We start from the raw sequence: 16,948 nt of genomic DNA, 5'->3' as shown, positions 1-16,948 counted from the left end.
TGCTTAAATGTCTGTGCCGCCCCCTCAGCTCCAGGACTTGTCTGGAAGAATAAACCCAGGCAGGGGGTAGGTAGAACATTCAGTTTTCAGCCGGTCGCAGCAGCGTGCGATGGGGGCGAGCAGCAGTGATGGCGCCGGGGCTGCGTGTCCCGGGTCTCGTCCTCTCCGGGACATCAGGCGCTCGTCAGAGCGCTCCAAACAAGGGGTCCTTAGCGGGGGCTGGGCTCGGGGGAAGGCAGAGGGCCCGCAGCACCTGGCGGGTGAAGGGGACCGGGCCCCGCCGGGGCTGCGCGGCCCGGAGGCTGCGGGAACGACCTCGCCGGTGCCGCCGCTTCCCGCGGCCTCAGCGAGCGGGGCCCGAGGGGCGGGGCCAGCTCCGCCGCAGCCAACCGGGGCGCGGGGCAGGGCGCGGAGCCGCCACTGGCGGCGGCGGCGCGGCGCTGTTTGGATTCAAACCCGCTATAAAGCGGCGGCCGGGGCCGAGCCGAGCCGGTCGGCGCCCCGCGCCATGGCGAGTCCGTCGCAGTGGCTGGAGGAGGGCGCCGGGCGCTGGTCGCCGCGGCCGCCCGGGCCGTACAGCGAGGCGCAGCGGCTGGCGCTGGAGGAGCTGGTGGCGGGCGGCCCCGAGGCGCTGCGCGCCTTCCTGCGGCGGGAGCAGCTGCCGCCGTTCCTCTCGGAGCCCGAGGTGCAGGCGATCGCGCGGGGCGCGCTGCCGCCTGCCGCGGCCCCGGAGCCGGCGGCCGAGCCCTTCGCCGGCGCCTCCCTCGACGCCTCGTCGCTCACCTACTTCCCCGAGCGCTCGGACGTGGAGCCGCCCGCCCTGGAGCTGGGCTGGCCGGGCTTCGCCAGCGGCGCCTTCCGCGGGCTCACGCGGGTCGAGGCGCACTTCCAGCCCGGCTGCGGGGACAGCATCTACGGCTGCAAGGAGGCGGTGCGGCGCCAGATCCGCTCCGCGCGGCAGGTCAGTGCGGCCGCGGCGGGGCTGCTGCGTGCTCGGATGCGCCTGGGGCCCTGCTCCAGCGGGGCTGCGACCCGGGACGGGGATCGGCGACGGCATCGACGGGCGTCCCCTTCGGGTGGCGCTCAGCGGGGCCGAGCGGCTTTAAAACCGCCGTCGGGCAAAGAACGCTTCGTTGGAGCAGCTCTGCTCTGGAGCCAGGCTGAGAGAGCTGGGCTGGGTCAGCCCGGACAAGAGAAGGCTCCTCAAGGGGAGACCTGAGAGCAGCTCCAGTGCCTAAAGGGGCTGCAGGAAAGCTGGAGAAGGGCTTGGGACAAGGGCCTGCAGGGACAGGCCAAGGGGAATGGCTTGAACCTGCCAGAGGGGAGACTGAGATGAGCTCTTAGGCAGAAGCTCTTCCCTGTGAGGGTGCTGAGGCGCTGGCCCAGGGTGCCCAGAGAAGCTGTGGCTGCCCCATCCCTGGCAGTGTTCAAGGCCAGGTTGGACACAGGGGCTTGGAGCAAGCTGCTCTGGTGGAAGGTGTCCCTGCCCGTGGCAGGGGCTGGAACTGGATGAGCTTTAAGGTCCCTTCTAACCCAAACCAGTCCGGGATTCTATGGTGTGATTCTGTGACAATCTTATAAATACACGACTGGTGCTCATTCCTCCGTGTTTGTGGATGTGCTATACCCATGATATCTTGCTGTCCTCCTTATTGTCACTCTAGAAGGAGTGGGCCAAGTGTTCTCTGTCCCCAGTACGACCTGTAGATCCCCTGCTGCTGTTCACGGTCAAACCACCCACTGCTTACATGCTTATTTTGCTCTTGTTCAAAGTGGAAGGTTTCCTTTTCTGTGTTCCTTACCAATGTGCTATGCAAAATGGATTTGCATGCAGAAACCTCCTGCTGTTATAAAAAGGGATGACACCAAAAAAAGGCCTTTCTTAAAAAACTTTATTTACTAAGTGATAACCCTCTGATTATATCTTCTTTCTTTACCTCTTCCCTTCTTCATCTCTTTGGCTGTTTTTAAGTAATGTGCAGAGCTGCTCTTAGCAGGATTTCCCTCCTACAGGAGTGGATTGTTTTGATCTGGTGCAGAGTATGGCTTGAAGGTCATGCAGCGTACTGACTTCTAACTGTTCTCTGTAACTCATAATGTTACCTGAGTTTATAGCCTCCAACTGTAACCCGCGAGAGGGAACCACCCTTCTGGTGAGCAGCCACTCAATGGGCTTAGCTGGAATTTAAATGTACAGCTTCCTCTTCAGTGGCCAGGTGAAGCAAGCCCTGGCTCTGCATAACGTGTGTGCACATGGCACACCCTGCACAGCAACTGAGCTTGGTCCTAGCCCCCTTCTGAGTGCAGGAGCTTAGGGTGTGTATGAGGATGACATGAACTATGGGCTTCTCGCCAGAAACGGTCACAGAGGGAGGGCTGTTCTCAAGGGATCTCGTCAGGTGGATGAGACTGCTCTGGTGACTCAGGAAACTCCATGGAAATACCTGTTTATCCATAAAGCTGTTCTTGCATGTAGTATCCTGCCAAATGCTTTCCCTTGCTCCAAACCAAAAGCCAGGGAAACTGTTCCTGCTGCTGCCGTGTACGTGTCTGATACATGAAGGCTTTTTGTAGACACGGAATGGAGAGAAATTTTGGCTGTCAGCTGCAGAGTGATATTGCGCAGTCATGTCTGAATACTTTGGGTGAACTTGAGAAATGGGAAGACTTCAGATGCTGTACAGGTTCTTCTCAATTCACTCAAATGCAGTCAGTTCAAGTGATTAAACGGGACCCTGTTGCTATCTTGCGTCTGCAGTCCTCAATGGATGAGTGTAGAGAAAAGGGTTTTCTCTCCCTCCTCTAAACATAACTGTACTTTTGCACGTTTTGAATAAAAGTGTATTTCTTTTCAGCTGCTGATTCTAGGATTAGAACCCAAGTATACCATTAATTGAACAGTCATTTGAAGGCATTAGTGCTTCCAAGGTGTTTAGTGTGAATTTTTCTGTGTTCAGGGGTTATTTTCTTACTCATCTGATCTTGTGAAAACCATCTTATTTTTCTTTATCGTCCTTGGTACTTAGACAAGTGATTGGGTGGAGAAAGCCACAGGAGAGATGTAAGAAGCACAAGCATAAACTAATACCAATGTGACTGTGTATGTTATGCCCAGGAACTCATCCATATGGAGCCAATCCCTTAGGGAGTATGACGCAGGTGGGAATGCAAAGCTTAGCCAGTTCTTGTGGGAAGTACAGGCAATGCCACCCACAGAGCAGCTGCGTTGTGAGCAGGCACACCTTGTGCAGATGCCTTATGGATCTGACAAGGGCAGGCACTGGGTACCAGCAGTGATTGTTCCTGATGCTGCTCTTATAGACAGAGAACAGGAAAGTCATGAAATCCAATCTTTGGGTCCCACAGCGATGTGTGCTCCTGATTTTGAAGGGTGAGAATTCTTGCACCAAAATGATGTTCAATCTGGCTCTGAATTTTCTAGAGAAGGGGGTTCATAAACACAGGAATGTCATCTTGTCTTTGGCCTGCTGAAAGAACATCTCCCCATCTTAGGACTTGCCTCCTGTAGAGAATGGTTGAGTGGGAAGATTTCTCGTGAAGGTGTGCGATGGAAACTTGGAGCATGTGGAGACAGTGTTCTCACGGGAGAATGGATAATTAGTACATAAACTCTGAATAATCCTGAAAGATACAGCAAGGCCATGAGAGGCCCAAGGAAGCTTAAGCAAGCAAGATAAGAAGAAGCTGGAGTTCACTGAGTTAATGAGAACTGTGGACTGTTGGCAAGCTTTTGAGGTCAAGTTCTCACACCTGTGCTTAAGCAATTATATGTTAGTCACTAAGGGTCTTCAAGACATGTATCCAATCATAATATGCCAAATCACTGTGAGTGCATGTAAGAAATAGTATATAAGGGGTTAAGGCTTTGTCATAAATTTGGCAATCGCTTGATCACATTGATCGTCTCTGCGTTGTCCGTGACTCCCACGTCAACAGGAGCACACCAAGTCTGGAAACTGTGTTCAGTTTGTATGTTGTCACAGAACTAGCTTATGTCTTGGTAGCTTATTTAGGGACAGCATTCCCTTCCTACCAAATAAAGGAATCAGTCGGGGGTTGTGAGATGCTCAGTGGTGACAGTGAGGAGGTCACTCGAGCTGATTCTCCTGCAGGCAGTGGCTCCCTGTAGGAGGTATGGCACCCTGGGAGAACAGGAGGTGGAGGTGGCTGGTCTGGAATTTGATTCTGCTGTGATGGCTTCCACAGTGTTACTGAAAGGCCACATTAGAGGAGATTATGTATGCAAGCAGGATGTGAAAGTGTACAAAAGCCGCAGCAGAGGTGAGGAAAAAGCTCTTTAGGCTTACTCTTTGCTATCCAGGGCACAAGGAATTTGCAGAAACACTGTGGGAATATAGACATCTTTAATAAGTTGCTAGGGCCTGCACAGCAGGACAAAGAAATGTGCATCTGGCCTTAATGGTGGAAGCAGAAGATGGCTGGGGAGGTAGTGATCTGGCCTTGTGTAAAATAAAGCCCTGAAACAAATGCTGTCACTTCTCTTGCAGGTGATTGCCCTTGTGATGGATGCCTTCACAGATACCGATATCTTCAGTGACCTTCAGGATGCCTTTAACAACCGCAAAGTCCCTGTCTACATCCTTCTTGACCAAGACTCTCTACGACATTTCTTGGAAATGTGCGACAATCTGGGAATCTGTCCTGAGCAGGAAAGAGTAAGTACTGACTGTGGGTGCCTGGGAGTGGTTTGGCTTTATTTTTTGTGCTACAGTTTATGGTTACGGATGTCCAAGTTACGCTTCTGTAAACCAGCAGACTCCCTTGGAAGATTACAGCGTCCTGTCTGTTTGGTAACTGATGTGAAAGCGGATTTTCTGACATGTTTCTCAACTTCTGAAGATCAAGGCTCAATATCTCACGATTTCAGTCTCTAACACAACATGTGAAACTGCTCACAAACTTGGCAAAAGCCATGCAGAAAAGGCACATGTCCTGCACTATGCTCCCTGTGTGCAGGAGCTGCAGCCTACCCTGTGCTGGGTTGGGTGTGCACTGTGATCCGCATCCTGAGGAAGCAATTAGTTTTGCAAGATGTAAGTAGCTTTGTTCTTTGGCTCAAGGAACTGCTTGCTGAAGAAGCAGAAATACAGCTCGAGGGTAGTATAGCTCTGGTAACATCACATTTCTTTCCTAATACACAGTTACTTTCTTTTGAAAGGGTTTAGATTATGTGACCCGGGTGATTTATTAATTCAGAGGAATATAGGCTGACATAACTTGTTACAGCATGGCTTGGTATGGCTTATGTTCACTTCAGTGAGAGCTTCTCTGGATGGGGAACACTTCTAGCCTCCTGGGCACTAATGAATCAGAACTGGCTGTTCTCTTTACAGACTCTCCTAATCTAACAGAAATTTAACTATTAACACGTGCAGACAGTGTGAGGAAGCTCATTTTGTTGCTGCCTTCCATAGTGTGCATGGCTGCTTTTAAGTGGAATTGCTAACTAAAACTTTTTGAAAGTTACTTAGATCTGCTATTATGTTTTCCCTTTTCTGAAACAGCTGCTGAGAATTCGAGCCCTCACGGGGAGCACGTACTACCTGAGATCAGGTGCCAAAATTGTTGGGAAAGCCCACGAGAAGTTCATGTTAATTGATGGCATTAGAGTGACAACAGGTTCCTACAGGCAAGTATTGGGGTCTGATGGTGCTAGTGAAGCTACAGAAAGGGGGGGTTCTGCAAGAAGAATGTATGACCTTTGCTGTTTGCCTGGTATTAATGAAAGCCAGTGGCAAGCGGACTGGCTGAGCCTACGTGGGGCTAATGCAAAACTGGAAACAGCTTTGGAAAACTCTTTTGCACAACTTGTTGCTAGCAAAGCACCTGGCCACGGATAAATAGAGTCCTTCCTGAAGGAGAATGAATAGTTTATGAACTTTATACCCTCCTTTATGCACAGCAGTTCTAAGCTAAGTCTTGCTATCTGTAACTGTATGTGTTGAAATGCACTGGAGATTAACTGTGGCTCTTGGTTTGTTCCTGATAGTTTCACATGGTCCGATGGGAAGCTGAACAGCAGTAACTTGCTGCTATTGTCAGGGCAAGTGGTTGAACACTTTGACCTCCAGTTCAGGATTCTTTATGCCCAGTCAATGCCCATCAGCCCTAAGTGTCTGTCCAGCTGCAGGAACAGTGGGATATTCAATCACCTGGTGAGCAGAATAGAGTCCTCTAAAGAATATACTGTGGAAGGCAACTTGAGAGCAGAATTTGCCAGATTGTCCAGTACTCCAAAGAAACCATTGAAAGAACCAGATCAGGCTGAAGATAGTTCTGGAGAAAACTCCTGTAACCTGGGGCATTCTTGCCCCTCTGATGAGGCAATCGAGTTCAGCAATCGAGTGGCCATTGTGGATCGGAGAAGCACATCGACTCAAACTGGCCCATGGGAAGAGAAGCAGGCAGTGACTGTGTGTAATGCTGCCACGCAGACCTATTTTGTGACAGCAGAAACTGGCACGCAGGCATCAGTCACTGCTAGAATGACGGGCACTCAGACTTCAGTCTTGTTGAAAACTGCAGTGACACAGACAAGGGAAAGTGAGTACACAGAAACACCGCTGCTTCACAGAAAGTTGTCAAAAGAAGGATCTTCTCTGTCTGGAAAGGTTGTATCAAGTTCTAGTCTGTGGTCACTGTCTTCATCCTCATCCCAGTGCTCTCTTGCCAGCTCTACTGGCTCGGCATCTTCTCTTCGGTCCTTTGAATATCCTGTCCGTCACAGGGCAGAGTATTTCCAAAAGCTGCACAAAGAGAGGCAGTTCCACTACTCCACTATCAGGTCGAAGCTGAGCCACATGGTGCACATCCTATCCCGGAGGGGCCGTGAGCCTGAAAGCTACGTGTCCCAGTACATGGGAAGATGCCATTTGAAACAGAGGCGTGACATCAGTGCCAGCTTGCGCAGCCTCCGGGACCTTTCCCTCTATTCTCAGAATAAACGATGACTCCACTCAATGCAGAACACACAATCTCCAGTCTCAAACTTCAGTCACTCTGTTCCTGCTGATTCCACTTCCTTCCAGGACTTTTCTTAATACACATGTGCATACCCCTTCAGCACTTTGTTTTATACTATGCGGTTTAAGCAATAAAAAGGTGTTTATTTGTATGATAAGTACTTGCCTGTTCCTCTTATATGAGTTAGTGGTGAAGGTTCATTTTAATTTTGGATGTATAACCTGGAAAGTAAACTGATTACTGTGTCCTAGGATTGCTAATGCTCTGGCTTTGTGTATATTTGGCAGAACCGCAGTCGGAGGGGTCCTGCCTGGAGGCAGATTCAGTGACATCAAGAAATGCTCCTTTTTTTTTTTTTTCAGTATTGGCTTTTTTACCTATTTTATCTTCAGCATGAGGGGAAACAACCTTTATAAAGAGCCATAAAGCTGATTTTATTCTGACTTCAGCAATCTATACATTACTCATCCATTAAAGTTGTGAAGGGTCTAATGGAGCTGCTGCAGGTTCTTATCTTCAACTGTGTCCCTTGCCCATTGTTCAAACCTTCTGAAATGGCCTGAACTAATTTAGCTCTTCAGCTTGATCATCCCCTCATGTTTTTGTGTAGGTATACGCACACACACTTTTGTGCATATACATATATGTGTGTTTGTGTGTATATATATACATATATATGCACACATTCTCAGAAGAGCATTACTTTAAAACCAGGACGGGGAAGTAGCAACTTAACACTGTTGTAGCTGTTACCTATTTTAGAGACAGTCCTGATGTAAATGTTTTCAGTATTTGGAACTAAAAGATGGATCTGTTGGACCTATATGACTACTGATGGGAAGGTGTTGCTGGTGTTGCTGAAGTGTTGGGTTTTGTGCTTGTGAGCAGAGCTGAGATGGTATCTCAGCTGTATCCTTATGGTATCTTACTATACCTTGCTGTTCCACACCTGTCAGACTCCTCTTTTGGAATGACTTCAGGGAACTTTGTCTCTTGTATAGCTTGTTACACAGAGTAAACAATTTCAGTTGTAGCACTGTAAAACGAGCTTCCAGCTCTGGCTCAGTCTAGGAACATATGAGCCATCTTTTTTCTATAAAGAGACCTGTACAAAATGTAGAGGTGAGACAATGACTGAAGGCACATGACAAAGCCCCTGCTTAAAAGCAAACTGATATGCACTACAAAATGTTATGGGTTATGTTTTGTGATGTTGTACAAGTATGAGAGTGAGGAAAATAAAAACTCTGTTTCCTGCTCTGCTTATCCTTTCCCCACTACTAACTTGGGTTAAGGAGCTGCACTGTTGCTCTAGTTTTTCAATATATTCTGTTTTCAGTATTAAATGCATCCTAGGTTAAGTTGCTTTGCAGGGACACGATGTGGCTCTGCCAGCAGCAGTCTGTGCATGTGTCTGCGCTCGCTGGATTACTGGTCTGAGCAGTGTGGAGGTTCTGTTAAGACCTGACCTGTGCTGCTCTCCACTGGCCCTGCATGTGAGTGACCAACCGGCCTATTCAGCCAAGTCAAACTGGAGTCTGGGTTGTGTATTTTCCTGTTTATCCACACTTGTGTCCAGTAGATGGCACATTTAAGCTGTTGTCTTTAATATTCCCGTAAACAGCAAAGAATGGGGGAATAAAGAAAAATATCCAAACCACAAAAAGGCTGCAACTCCAGTGTACAGAGAAATGCTTTTTTCTACTAACTTAGGTGTTCCCACCTCTCAAATCATATCGATATCTATGTAGGATAAAGAGGTTTAGCTACTTTTATTGCTTGGATTTCAAAGCAACCACTCCTTCCGTGAGGAGGGGAGCAGATGTACCGAGAGGTGCAGGCTGAGGAGGAAAACTTCTGTCTGTGCTCAAAGAGGTAAGAAACTGGTCCTGTGAGCTGGAACACGGGGAGTGAAGTAGGTAGCAGAAAGGGAGTTGAGATACACTGTCAAGGGCAATTTCGAGTGCCTGTGCTCAGCAGTGCTTCTGTATATGTAAAATCAACTTGCGTGCTATGTACCTTTATTACATTGTGCGGCGGTTACGGTGCTCTCACAAGAACAAGCAGCAGTTTACAAATAAACTCATTCTGCCGTGAGGGTTTTCACCTGATCGTTGCAGAGCTGTGTTTGCTGTTTGCTGTTTTGGACCCAGATGTTTCTTAAGCACGTCCGTGGGCTTGGCGTTCTCCGGCTACCCGGGCCTCGCAGAGCAGGCTGCGCTGGGGCGCCTGCCCGGGGGAGGGACTTGGCCCTCCTCAACCTAGGGACCAGGTCTTTGATTACCGGGGCAGCAGCGCCAGGGCTGTACTTAACTCTCCCCGCTTAATGCGAGCTCCGTGTGCTTGCGGATGCTTCTCCCTGGGCTGCTGATCCCAGCCGCCTCTGCCAGCCGCCGGGGGGAGCGGAGCCTGCTCGACCGCCCGCTGCTGCCGCGGGGCCGGGCGGGGGGGCGGAGAAGAGCCACGGAGCGTGGGGCCCGCCCGCGGAGCCGCTATAAAGCGGCGGCCGGGGCCGAGCCGAGCCGGTCGGCGCCCCGCGCCATGGCGAGTCCGTCGCAGTGGCTGGAGGAGGGCGCCGGGCGCTGGTCGCCGCGGCCGCCCGGGCCGTACAGCGAGGCGCAGCGGCTGGCGCTGGAGGAGCTGGTGGCGGGCGGCCCCGAGGCGCTGCGCGCCTTCCTGCGGCGGGAGCAGCTGCCGCCGTTCCTCTCGGAGCCCGAGGTGCAGGCGATCGCGCGGGGCGCGCTGCCGCCTGCCGCGGCCCCGGAGCCGGCGGCCGAGCCCTTCGCCGGCGCCTCCCTCGACGCCTCGTCGCTCACCTACTTCCCCGAGCGCTCGGACGTGGAGCCGCCCGCCCTGGAGCTGGGCTGGCCGGGCTTCGCCAGCGGCGCCTTCCGCGGGCTCACGCGGGTCGAGGCGCACTTCCAGCCCGGCTGCGGGGACAGCATCTACGGCTGCAAGGAGGCGGTGCGGCGCCAGATCCGCTCCGCGCGGCAGGTCAGTGCGGCCGCGGCGGGGCTGCTGCGTGCTCGGATGCGCCTGGGGCCCTGCTCCAGCGGGGCTGCGACCCGGGACGGGGATCGGCGACGGCATCGACGGGCGTCCCCTTCGGGTGGCGCTCAGCGGGGCCGAGCGGCTTTAAAACCGCCGTCGGGCAAAGAACGCTTCGTTGGAGCAGCTCTGCTCTGGAGCCAGGCTGAGAGAGCTGGGCTGGGTCAGCCCGGACAAGAGAAGGCTCCTCAAGGGGAGACCTGAGAGCAGCTCCAGTGCCTAAAGGGGCTGCAGGAAAGCTGGAGAAGGGCTTGGGACAAGGGCCTGCAGGGACAGGCCAAGGGGAATGGCTTGAACCTGCCAGAGGGGAGACTGAGATGAGCTCTTAGGCAGAAGCTCTTCCCTGTGAGGGTGCTGAGGCGCTGGCACAGGGTGCCCAGAGAAGCTGTGGCTGCCCCATCCCTGGCAGTGTTCAAGGCCAGGTTGGACACAGGGGCTTGGAGCAAGCTGCTCGAGTGGAAGGTGTCCCTGCCCGTGGCAGGGGTTGGAACTGGAGGAGCTTTAAGCCCCCTTCTAACCCAAACCAGTCCGGGATTCTATTATTCTTATCAAGGTGTTCTCCCACACTGATGAAAGTACAAGCATTACAAAGCTCATTCAGGGGGTTGACACCTGAGAGTGACATATTCCTAGCTCTCTTAATCACTTCTTGTGTCCATGTCCTGCACCGGGTACAGGCAAACGTTTGTGTTCAGTCTATGTGTTTTGTTGTTGGTTTAGGTTTTTCTTATACTGTTTGTTTTCTCACTTGAAAAGTTTGATAGACTCTGGAGAACGAACACTTTGGAAATCAGCTCATCATTTTCTTCTGGCAGTGCTTTTGAAGAAAATATCTGTTCCTGGGGAAAAAAAATCTATCTTGCCAAGGAATCGGAGACCAGATTTGCCTCCCACAGAAGCAGATGCGTGGTTTTGCTATAAGTCAGGGTTAGGAAGAAACTTGAAGCAATGATGCACTTATTTTGTTACTGTTGTGCTTCTTCCGAGATATTCCATCACCCCAAACATAGCCACATTGAACTCGGTGCTCCTGTTACACCCAAGTTATTAATGTGGATGAAGAAGACTGGCAGTAAAATGTCTTTCTTTTTCTCATGTGAAATACTTGTTTATGAGCTCACTTAAGGTTTTGGAGAGGTGTCAAGTGTCTCTCTGCCTGTGTAGGTCTTGGCAGTGCTCTGGAGTTGAGGGGAAAGGAGCAAACACTCAGTTTTCTGTAAGTTTTCCTGGAAGGTGAAGTTATGTAGTAAAAAAGGGAATGCTTTAGAATGACCTTAATTAAAACCCATGAGCAACTGACTAGATGCAGGAGCTCCGACTGCTGCTAATTCATGATGAACTCTGATTTTTAAAGACAGAAAAGGTGTCTTTCCGCAATAGGCTTTCAGGGTAGATTATCTGTAACTATGGAACCAAAACAGAAACAAAAGAAGCTTCAATGTCCACTGTTGAAATTACAGGATAATCATAAGGTCCTTTCCAACCCAAACCATTCTATGATTCTATGATAAATCAGTTAAATGATAGCAAAATTGGGGCAAAGAATCTTTAGCAACAATTTCTGCCCATAAGCTCAGGTTTTTTTTTCTGATTTATACAGGGACAGGATCATAGTGAAGGGCGATGTATATTGTATCTCCCGTACCTCAGTGTACTATACTCGGTAATCACCTTTACTAAAACATCCTTCTCTTTGCAGAAATTTATTCTAATCAGTTTTTTTCCTTTCTATTACATCTGTAAATGTTCCAGCGGTCCTGTGAACAACAAATGGATATATCAGATCACAGAAGTCTGTCCCATGTTTCATAACCACCAACCAAAAAAAAAGGGGGGGAAGACAGAGATAGAGGGATATTTAAGTTGAAGGTCAAATGCCTCCTGTGCCATCTGCCTTGGGGTGCTGTGGAACCAGCCTAATGATTTCTTCTGAAACTTGTTGCAGATGATTGCCCTGGTGATGGATTCCTTCACAGACACTGATATCTTCAAAGATCTCTTGGAAGCTTGTAGCCAGCGGCAAGTTAAAGCCTATATCCTTCTAGATCAGTCTTCATTTTCCCACTTTCTAAAAATGTGCAAGGATCTGGGAGTTGACCTTGAACAGGAAAAGGTGAGCCTTGTCATATTCATAGGGACAGACTTGATCCTCTTATGGCTGTGACCTTTGAGGTATCACAAGAAGAAACTGTTGTATCTGCTGCCACAATTTAAATGGGGTTTATGTAGCTATAGCTCTTTCTTGAAGATTTAAGCATAAGAAGGAAATGAATAGAGAAACTGAAATCTTTGTAAATGGATGTTACAGGTGCTTTCTGAGCACAAATACTAATTGAATATTAAAGGCAATGCAGGAAGAATGTCCAGTTCCTAAAGCATGAGTAGAGTTGGTCAGGCTCACTGAGACTTTGCAGGTAGGTGGAGAAGCAGGTTCTTGGGGCTCTGTGGAACTTGTTCCCTCTGAGGTTAAGTGACAGGAGTTTTTACAGCCAGATTTTGCACAACCAGCTTATGGGTTTGCCCCTTAATGCCATCTCTTTGCCTACTAAAGACAAAATTATCATTTGTTTTGTAGAGGGTGGATCTTGTGCCATTGTGAGCAGCCTTTGCTAGTTCCTCAGTGATCACTGTTGTGTGTTACTCCTTTAAACACAATCGTTTACTTTGAAATCCACATGACACCTATCTTTAACAGTTGATGAGAATTCGAAATATCACGGGGAACACATACTACACAAGGTCGGGTGCCAAAATTGTTGGAAAAGTCCGTGAGAAGTTCATGTTAATCGATGGCATTAGAGTGACAACAGGCTCCTACAGGCAAGTGCCAATTTCTTTATGTTGCTTAGCATGATTTCTTTACATGGAAAGGAAAATCAGCCGTGTTGCAAAACTGCTTTCCTTATCAGAGTAAATGTGTAATGTTTGTCCTAAAAAGTGCACGCTGCCTATCATTTGGATTATAGGAATGATTTAACTTAATATGATGAAAGAGAATTTTCAGTTAATACTACCATTTATTTTGAATTAACTCAAATTTTTCTCATCCTTCCTTTGCTAGTTTCACGTGGACAGATGGGAAGCTGAACAGCAGTAACATTTTGATCCTGTCAGGTCCTGCAGTTGCACACTTTGACCTGGAATTTCGGATTCTTTATGCACGGTCAAAGCCTATCAACCTCAAAGAGTTATCCAGCTGCAGGAAGAATAAGGTGTTGGACCAGGTGGTCAGTATAACAGTGGCTTCCAGAGACTTGACCAGAATGGAGTTTTTGTATCTTAGAGCGTTTGTAGGGAATCTCAAAAGGAAGCGAAGCTGGCTGCATGCCTCGAGGGAGGCCGTCTACGTGTCAAATAATGCAATGCATGCCTCTCCTCCACTGACTAAGAGGAATGGTTCCCTAGTTATGAGGCCACACTGGATCATAGAGAGATGAATTGCACGTTCACTCAGTGCGAGAAGCAGAACCTCAGGAACCACATCCAGTTGTCCATGTCCAGTGCTGTCTCACAGAATGTCCGTGAGAGCAGCTGGGAAACAAACCTTGAACTGAGAGAAGTGATCCTGGCATTGTGGGTTCGTTCAAAGACCACTATAATGCAGATCAACACATGCAGTTAGGGTATTGTCTTCAGCTCAGATGTGTTTTTGGAAAAGAAACAAAACCCCTCTTAGCACCTGGAAAGCCATTATTGACTTCTAGTATCTGTCAGCCATTCTCACATGTATTCAGCTGATGGGTTACCAGTGGCTTAGCTCAGTAACTCAAATCTTTTTTTAAAGTAATTTAGGTGTAGGAAATATGTTGCTTAAAAGTCTTCCAAAGATGAATAGCAGGACTGCTGCACGGCACTGGAATCAGTCCTGTGTGGCACAAGCTCCCTATGAATGTTTTAATGACACAGAACTGAAGCAGAGTAACCATAGCCTAGAAACAGGTAAATCAGTACCATGTTACTGGTCCTCAAATGTTACATTATCTTTATGCGAGGCTGTGCTGCCTGGTGGGATGAGGTAACACAGGTGAACAAGGGTTTTGATTGAATTCCAAATGACCTTTTCTTAATTATAAGAATGCTTGGCTTGCTGGACATCATGCAATAAATATCTATCTAAATAGACACATATTTTTAGAAAAAAAAAAACAAACCCTTTCTTAACACCTGGAAAGCCATTATTGACTTCTAGTCAATATCTAGTCTATCTAAATAGATATTTAGAAAAATTTAGATAAAAATCAATAAATGAATATCTAAAGTATTTATTAGTTGAGATCTGAAATTTGTGAAGCTGCTGCTGCTTCTCAAAAGCCTTACTTCAACCAGACATGCAATAATGTAAAAATCAGCAACAGAACCATTTATTCTCAAGGTTTCATGCAAGTTTGATTTTTTTTTTTTTTAATCAGTTTGTAGAGAAAACCAAAAATCCCAAATGAATAGGCTATCTGTATCCTCCCAGGCAGCTGTGCATGGAGGCACTGAAGTCCCAGCAGCCTGCTAGTGCAGAAACTTGTCAGTCCAACTAATGAGTGGCAGCTGTAGCAAAAGCAAAGGCACACCATTCCTCAGGTTGCTCTTGAGGCTCTTGCTACTGCAAAAAACTCAGGTATATGCTTGCATAAGTGTTGTGTGGGTTCTAAGCTTCAAAAGGAAGGTTAAAACTTAGCTGGGGCACTTCATACGCAACTCTGCTAAATCTCACCAGGATAACGTTAAACTGGAAACGTAGAGCTCACAGAAACGTTTTCTTGGACACTGCAATGATGTACTGGTTAGGTTATGACTAATCTGCATCCCTTTTCTTCTGCACTTAACGCTCATGGAAATGTAATAGTTCTGACTCTCCTAATTTGTAAATGTTCAATAGTTTATAGTTCAATAGTCTTGACTTTCATCCAGATGTAAAGAAGTTTGAAATATATGTATTTTTATTCTTGTGTTTTTCACAAGCCAAACCTATACAATGTTGTACTCTATGCAGAATATTGTTTTTGCAATCCTATTTTCACAATAATTATCTGTATATGTTTTCTCAACTGTAAGTTTTTAACTTTATCATTCATGTCATCATTTAACAGGTAACTCCATGTGCCATTAGTAGGACTTTTTCTCAATAGTTGCTTAATATCTTGATGATACAAAATAGTGTGATAAGTTGTGTTTATTTCTGATAGAGTGGACTTAATCTAGTTATAAATTTCAATGTTTTTTTTCAGGATTTTAAGAATGTCTTTAATTCTAACTGAATAACCTCTTTCTCAAGTGATACCTAGTCTTGACTTAAAAAGTGGCGGTGGAGGTACAGCGTTGGGAAGTGTGGTTTTGTGTTAATCCACAACTGCACTGCTACTGTGTCCAGTCATTCTCGAAGAAGGCGAGTGATTAATAAGTATACAAAATGTGTTTATGTTCCATGAGCATTAATTTTGACAGCATTACTAAACTTACTGGAAGCCGTTTCTTTCTTTTTTTTTTTACTCCAGCCTATACTTAACTCAAAATTTACATTCAATTTGATTCACCAGCCACTGTCACAGGCTGTAATGAGCCCGCGGTAGGGCACCACTGGATCTATTAATGACTGTTAACTGTTTTCTTTCTAGTCCTTCAGCTTCCTGGTGTAAAGTGCCACAGCTGTGGTGCACTTTAGTGTAGTGTGGAGGCATCCTTCATGTGGAGCAGGGAGGTGATTAGTTTTACTTGATCAACAAGAGAAGGACTTTTTTAGGCAATCTCTCAATTCTGTTAAATCCTAGCTTCTCCCCCAGGTTATACGTTTTAGTCACATCTGGAGGGCTTGGCTCAGACTTGCCCTGGTCCTGCAGTATTTGTTTTACTGGGGGGGAAGGTGGTCCTCAGCAACACCGTTTCTGCGTGTGGAACTACCAGCATGGCGCTTGCACATGGTGCTACAAACCCGGAGCCCTTCTTGCCAGTAAAACAGGGAAATGCCCAAAGCATTTCATGGTTTCCCCATCACACGCAGGGGTGGCAGCTGACAGGGCCTTTTGCCTGCCTGCAGAGAGCTGGGGCAGCGCTCCGCTCCCTGCCTGCACCAGCGAGGCTCCCACAGGAGCTGGCTTTCACATCCTGGGCTGCATCAACAGGAGGTGAGCAGTAGGTCATGGGGGTGATCCTGCCCCTCTGCTCTGGTGAGACCCCTCTTGCAGCACTGTGTGCAGTTCTGGTGTCCCCAACATAAAAAGGACATGGAACTGTTGGAACAAGTCCAGAGGAGGCCACGAGGATGATGAGGGACTGAAGCACCTCCCGTATGGAGACACGCTGAGAACACTGGGGCTGCTCAGCCTGGAGAAGAGAAGGCTGCGGGGAGGCCTCGGAGCAGCTTCCAGTGTCTGAAGGGGCCTACAAGGATGCCGGGGAGGGACTCTTCGTTAGGGACTGCAGTGACAGGACAAGGGGTGATGGGTTCATGTAAGCGGCGAGGAGAAGCAGACAGGCCAACCCAATATGGGTGATAAGCAAACTTCTACTTCATTTGTGACGCAGTTTACATATATGTAGGAGTGGTATTCAGCCACTCCTCCTTGGCACAACAGTATTGGTCAGCCCCACACAGCTTCCTCCACATTCTCCTCCCATGTCCGGTTCCCGGTTACCTGTGGGGGCCACCCCCTGCCTTGCTCGCACAGTCCTCCAGGGCTCTATGGTCCTGCTCTTAGAGTCATTCTAAGCTGTGGCTGCCCCATCCCTGGCAGTGTTCAAGGCCAGGTTGGACACAGGGGCTTGGAGCAAGCTGCTCGAGTGGAAGGGGTCCCTGCCCGTGGCAGGAGTTGGAGCTGGGTGAGCTTTAAGGTCCCTTCAACACAAACCAGGCTGGGGTTCTGTGGTTCCCCCAACAAAAGCAATTGGCTCCTGAGGCCCCGGGGCC

The 16,948-nt window shown here is 48.5% G+C and overlaps 2 protein-coding genes across 2 annotated transcripts; both read left to right on the top strand.

Annotated features, from left to right (window-relative positions):
* Positions 1-474: 474 nt before the first annotated feature.
* LOC130601921 (protein FAM83D-A-like) lies at positions 475-7,323 on the top strand. Its single transcript, XM_057414336.1, has 4 exons — positions 475-961; positions 4,530-4,697; positions 5,547-5,671; positions 6,032-7,323. The coding sequence occupies exons 1-4, from the start codon at positions 509-511 to the stop codon at positions 6,990-6,992; spliced, it is 1,707 nt and encodes a 568-aa protein (XP_057270319.1). The 5' UTR covers positions 475-508; the 3' UTR covers positions 6,993-7,323.
* A 2,152-nt stretch (positions 7,324-9,475) lies between these two features.
* LOC130601922 (protein FAM83D-B-like) lies at positions 9,476-13,490 on the top strand. The gene is made up of 4 exons (XM_057414337.1): positions 9,476-9,999; positions 11,999-12,166; positions 12,749-12,873; positions 13,115-13,490. Exons 1-4 carry the CDS (start codon positions 9,547-9,549, stop codon positions 13,488-13,490), a joined length of 1,122 nt encoding a protein of 373 aa, XP_057270320.1. The 5' UTR covers positions 9,476-9,546.
* The last annotated feature ends 3,458 nt before the right edge of the window (positions 13,491-16,948 follow it).

Source organism: Pezoporus wallicus, unplaced genomic scaffold, assembly GCF_028554395.1.
Source record: "Pezoporus wallicus isolate ANWC-B61680 ecotype Strahan unplaced genomic scaffold, APGP_CSIRO_Pwel_v1 contig_6631, whole genome shotgun sequence".
Classification (NCBI taxonomy): domain Eukaryota; kingdom Metazoa; phylum Chordata; class Aves; order Psittaciformes; family Psittacidae; genus Pezoporus; species Pezoporus wallicus.
This window is presented reverse-complemented; position numbering and strand designations above follow the sequence as displayed.

Coding starts and splice junctions, on each gene's coding strand:
- LOC130601922 (XM_057414337.1), top strand. CDS start 9,547: ATGGCGAGTCCGTCGCAGTGGCTGGAGGAGGGCGCCGGGCGCTGGTCG. Junction 10,000..11,998: donor AGATCCGCTCCGCGCGGCAG/GTCAGTGCGGCC, acceptor AACTTGTTGCAG/ATGATTGCCCTGGTGATGGA. Junction 12,874..13,114: donor GTGACAACAGGCTCCTACAG/GCAAGTGCCAAT, acceptor TTCCTTTGCTAG/TTTCACGTGGACAGATGGGA.
- LOC130601921 (XM_057414336.1), top strand. CDS start 509: ATGGCGAGTCCGTCGCAGTGGCTGGAGGAGGGCGCCGGGCGCTGGTCG. Junction 4,698..5,546: donor TCTGTCCTGAGCAGGAAAGA/GTAAGTACTGAC, acceptor TTTCTGAAACAG/CTGCTGAGAATTCGAGCCCT. Junction 5,672..6,031: donor GTGACAACAGGTTCCTACAG/GCAAGTATTGGG, acceptor TGTTCCTGATAG/TTTCACATGGTCCGATGGGA.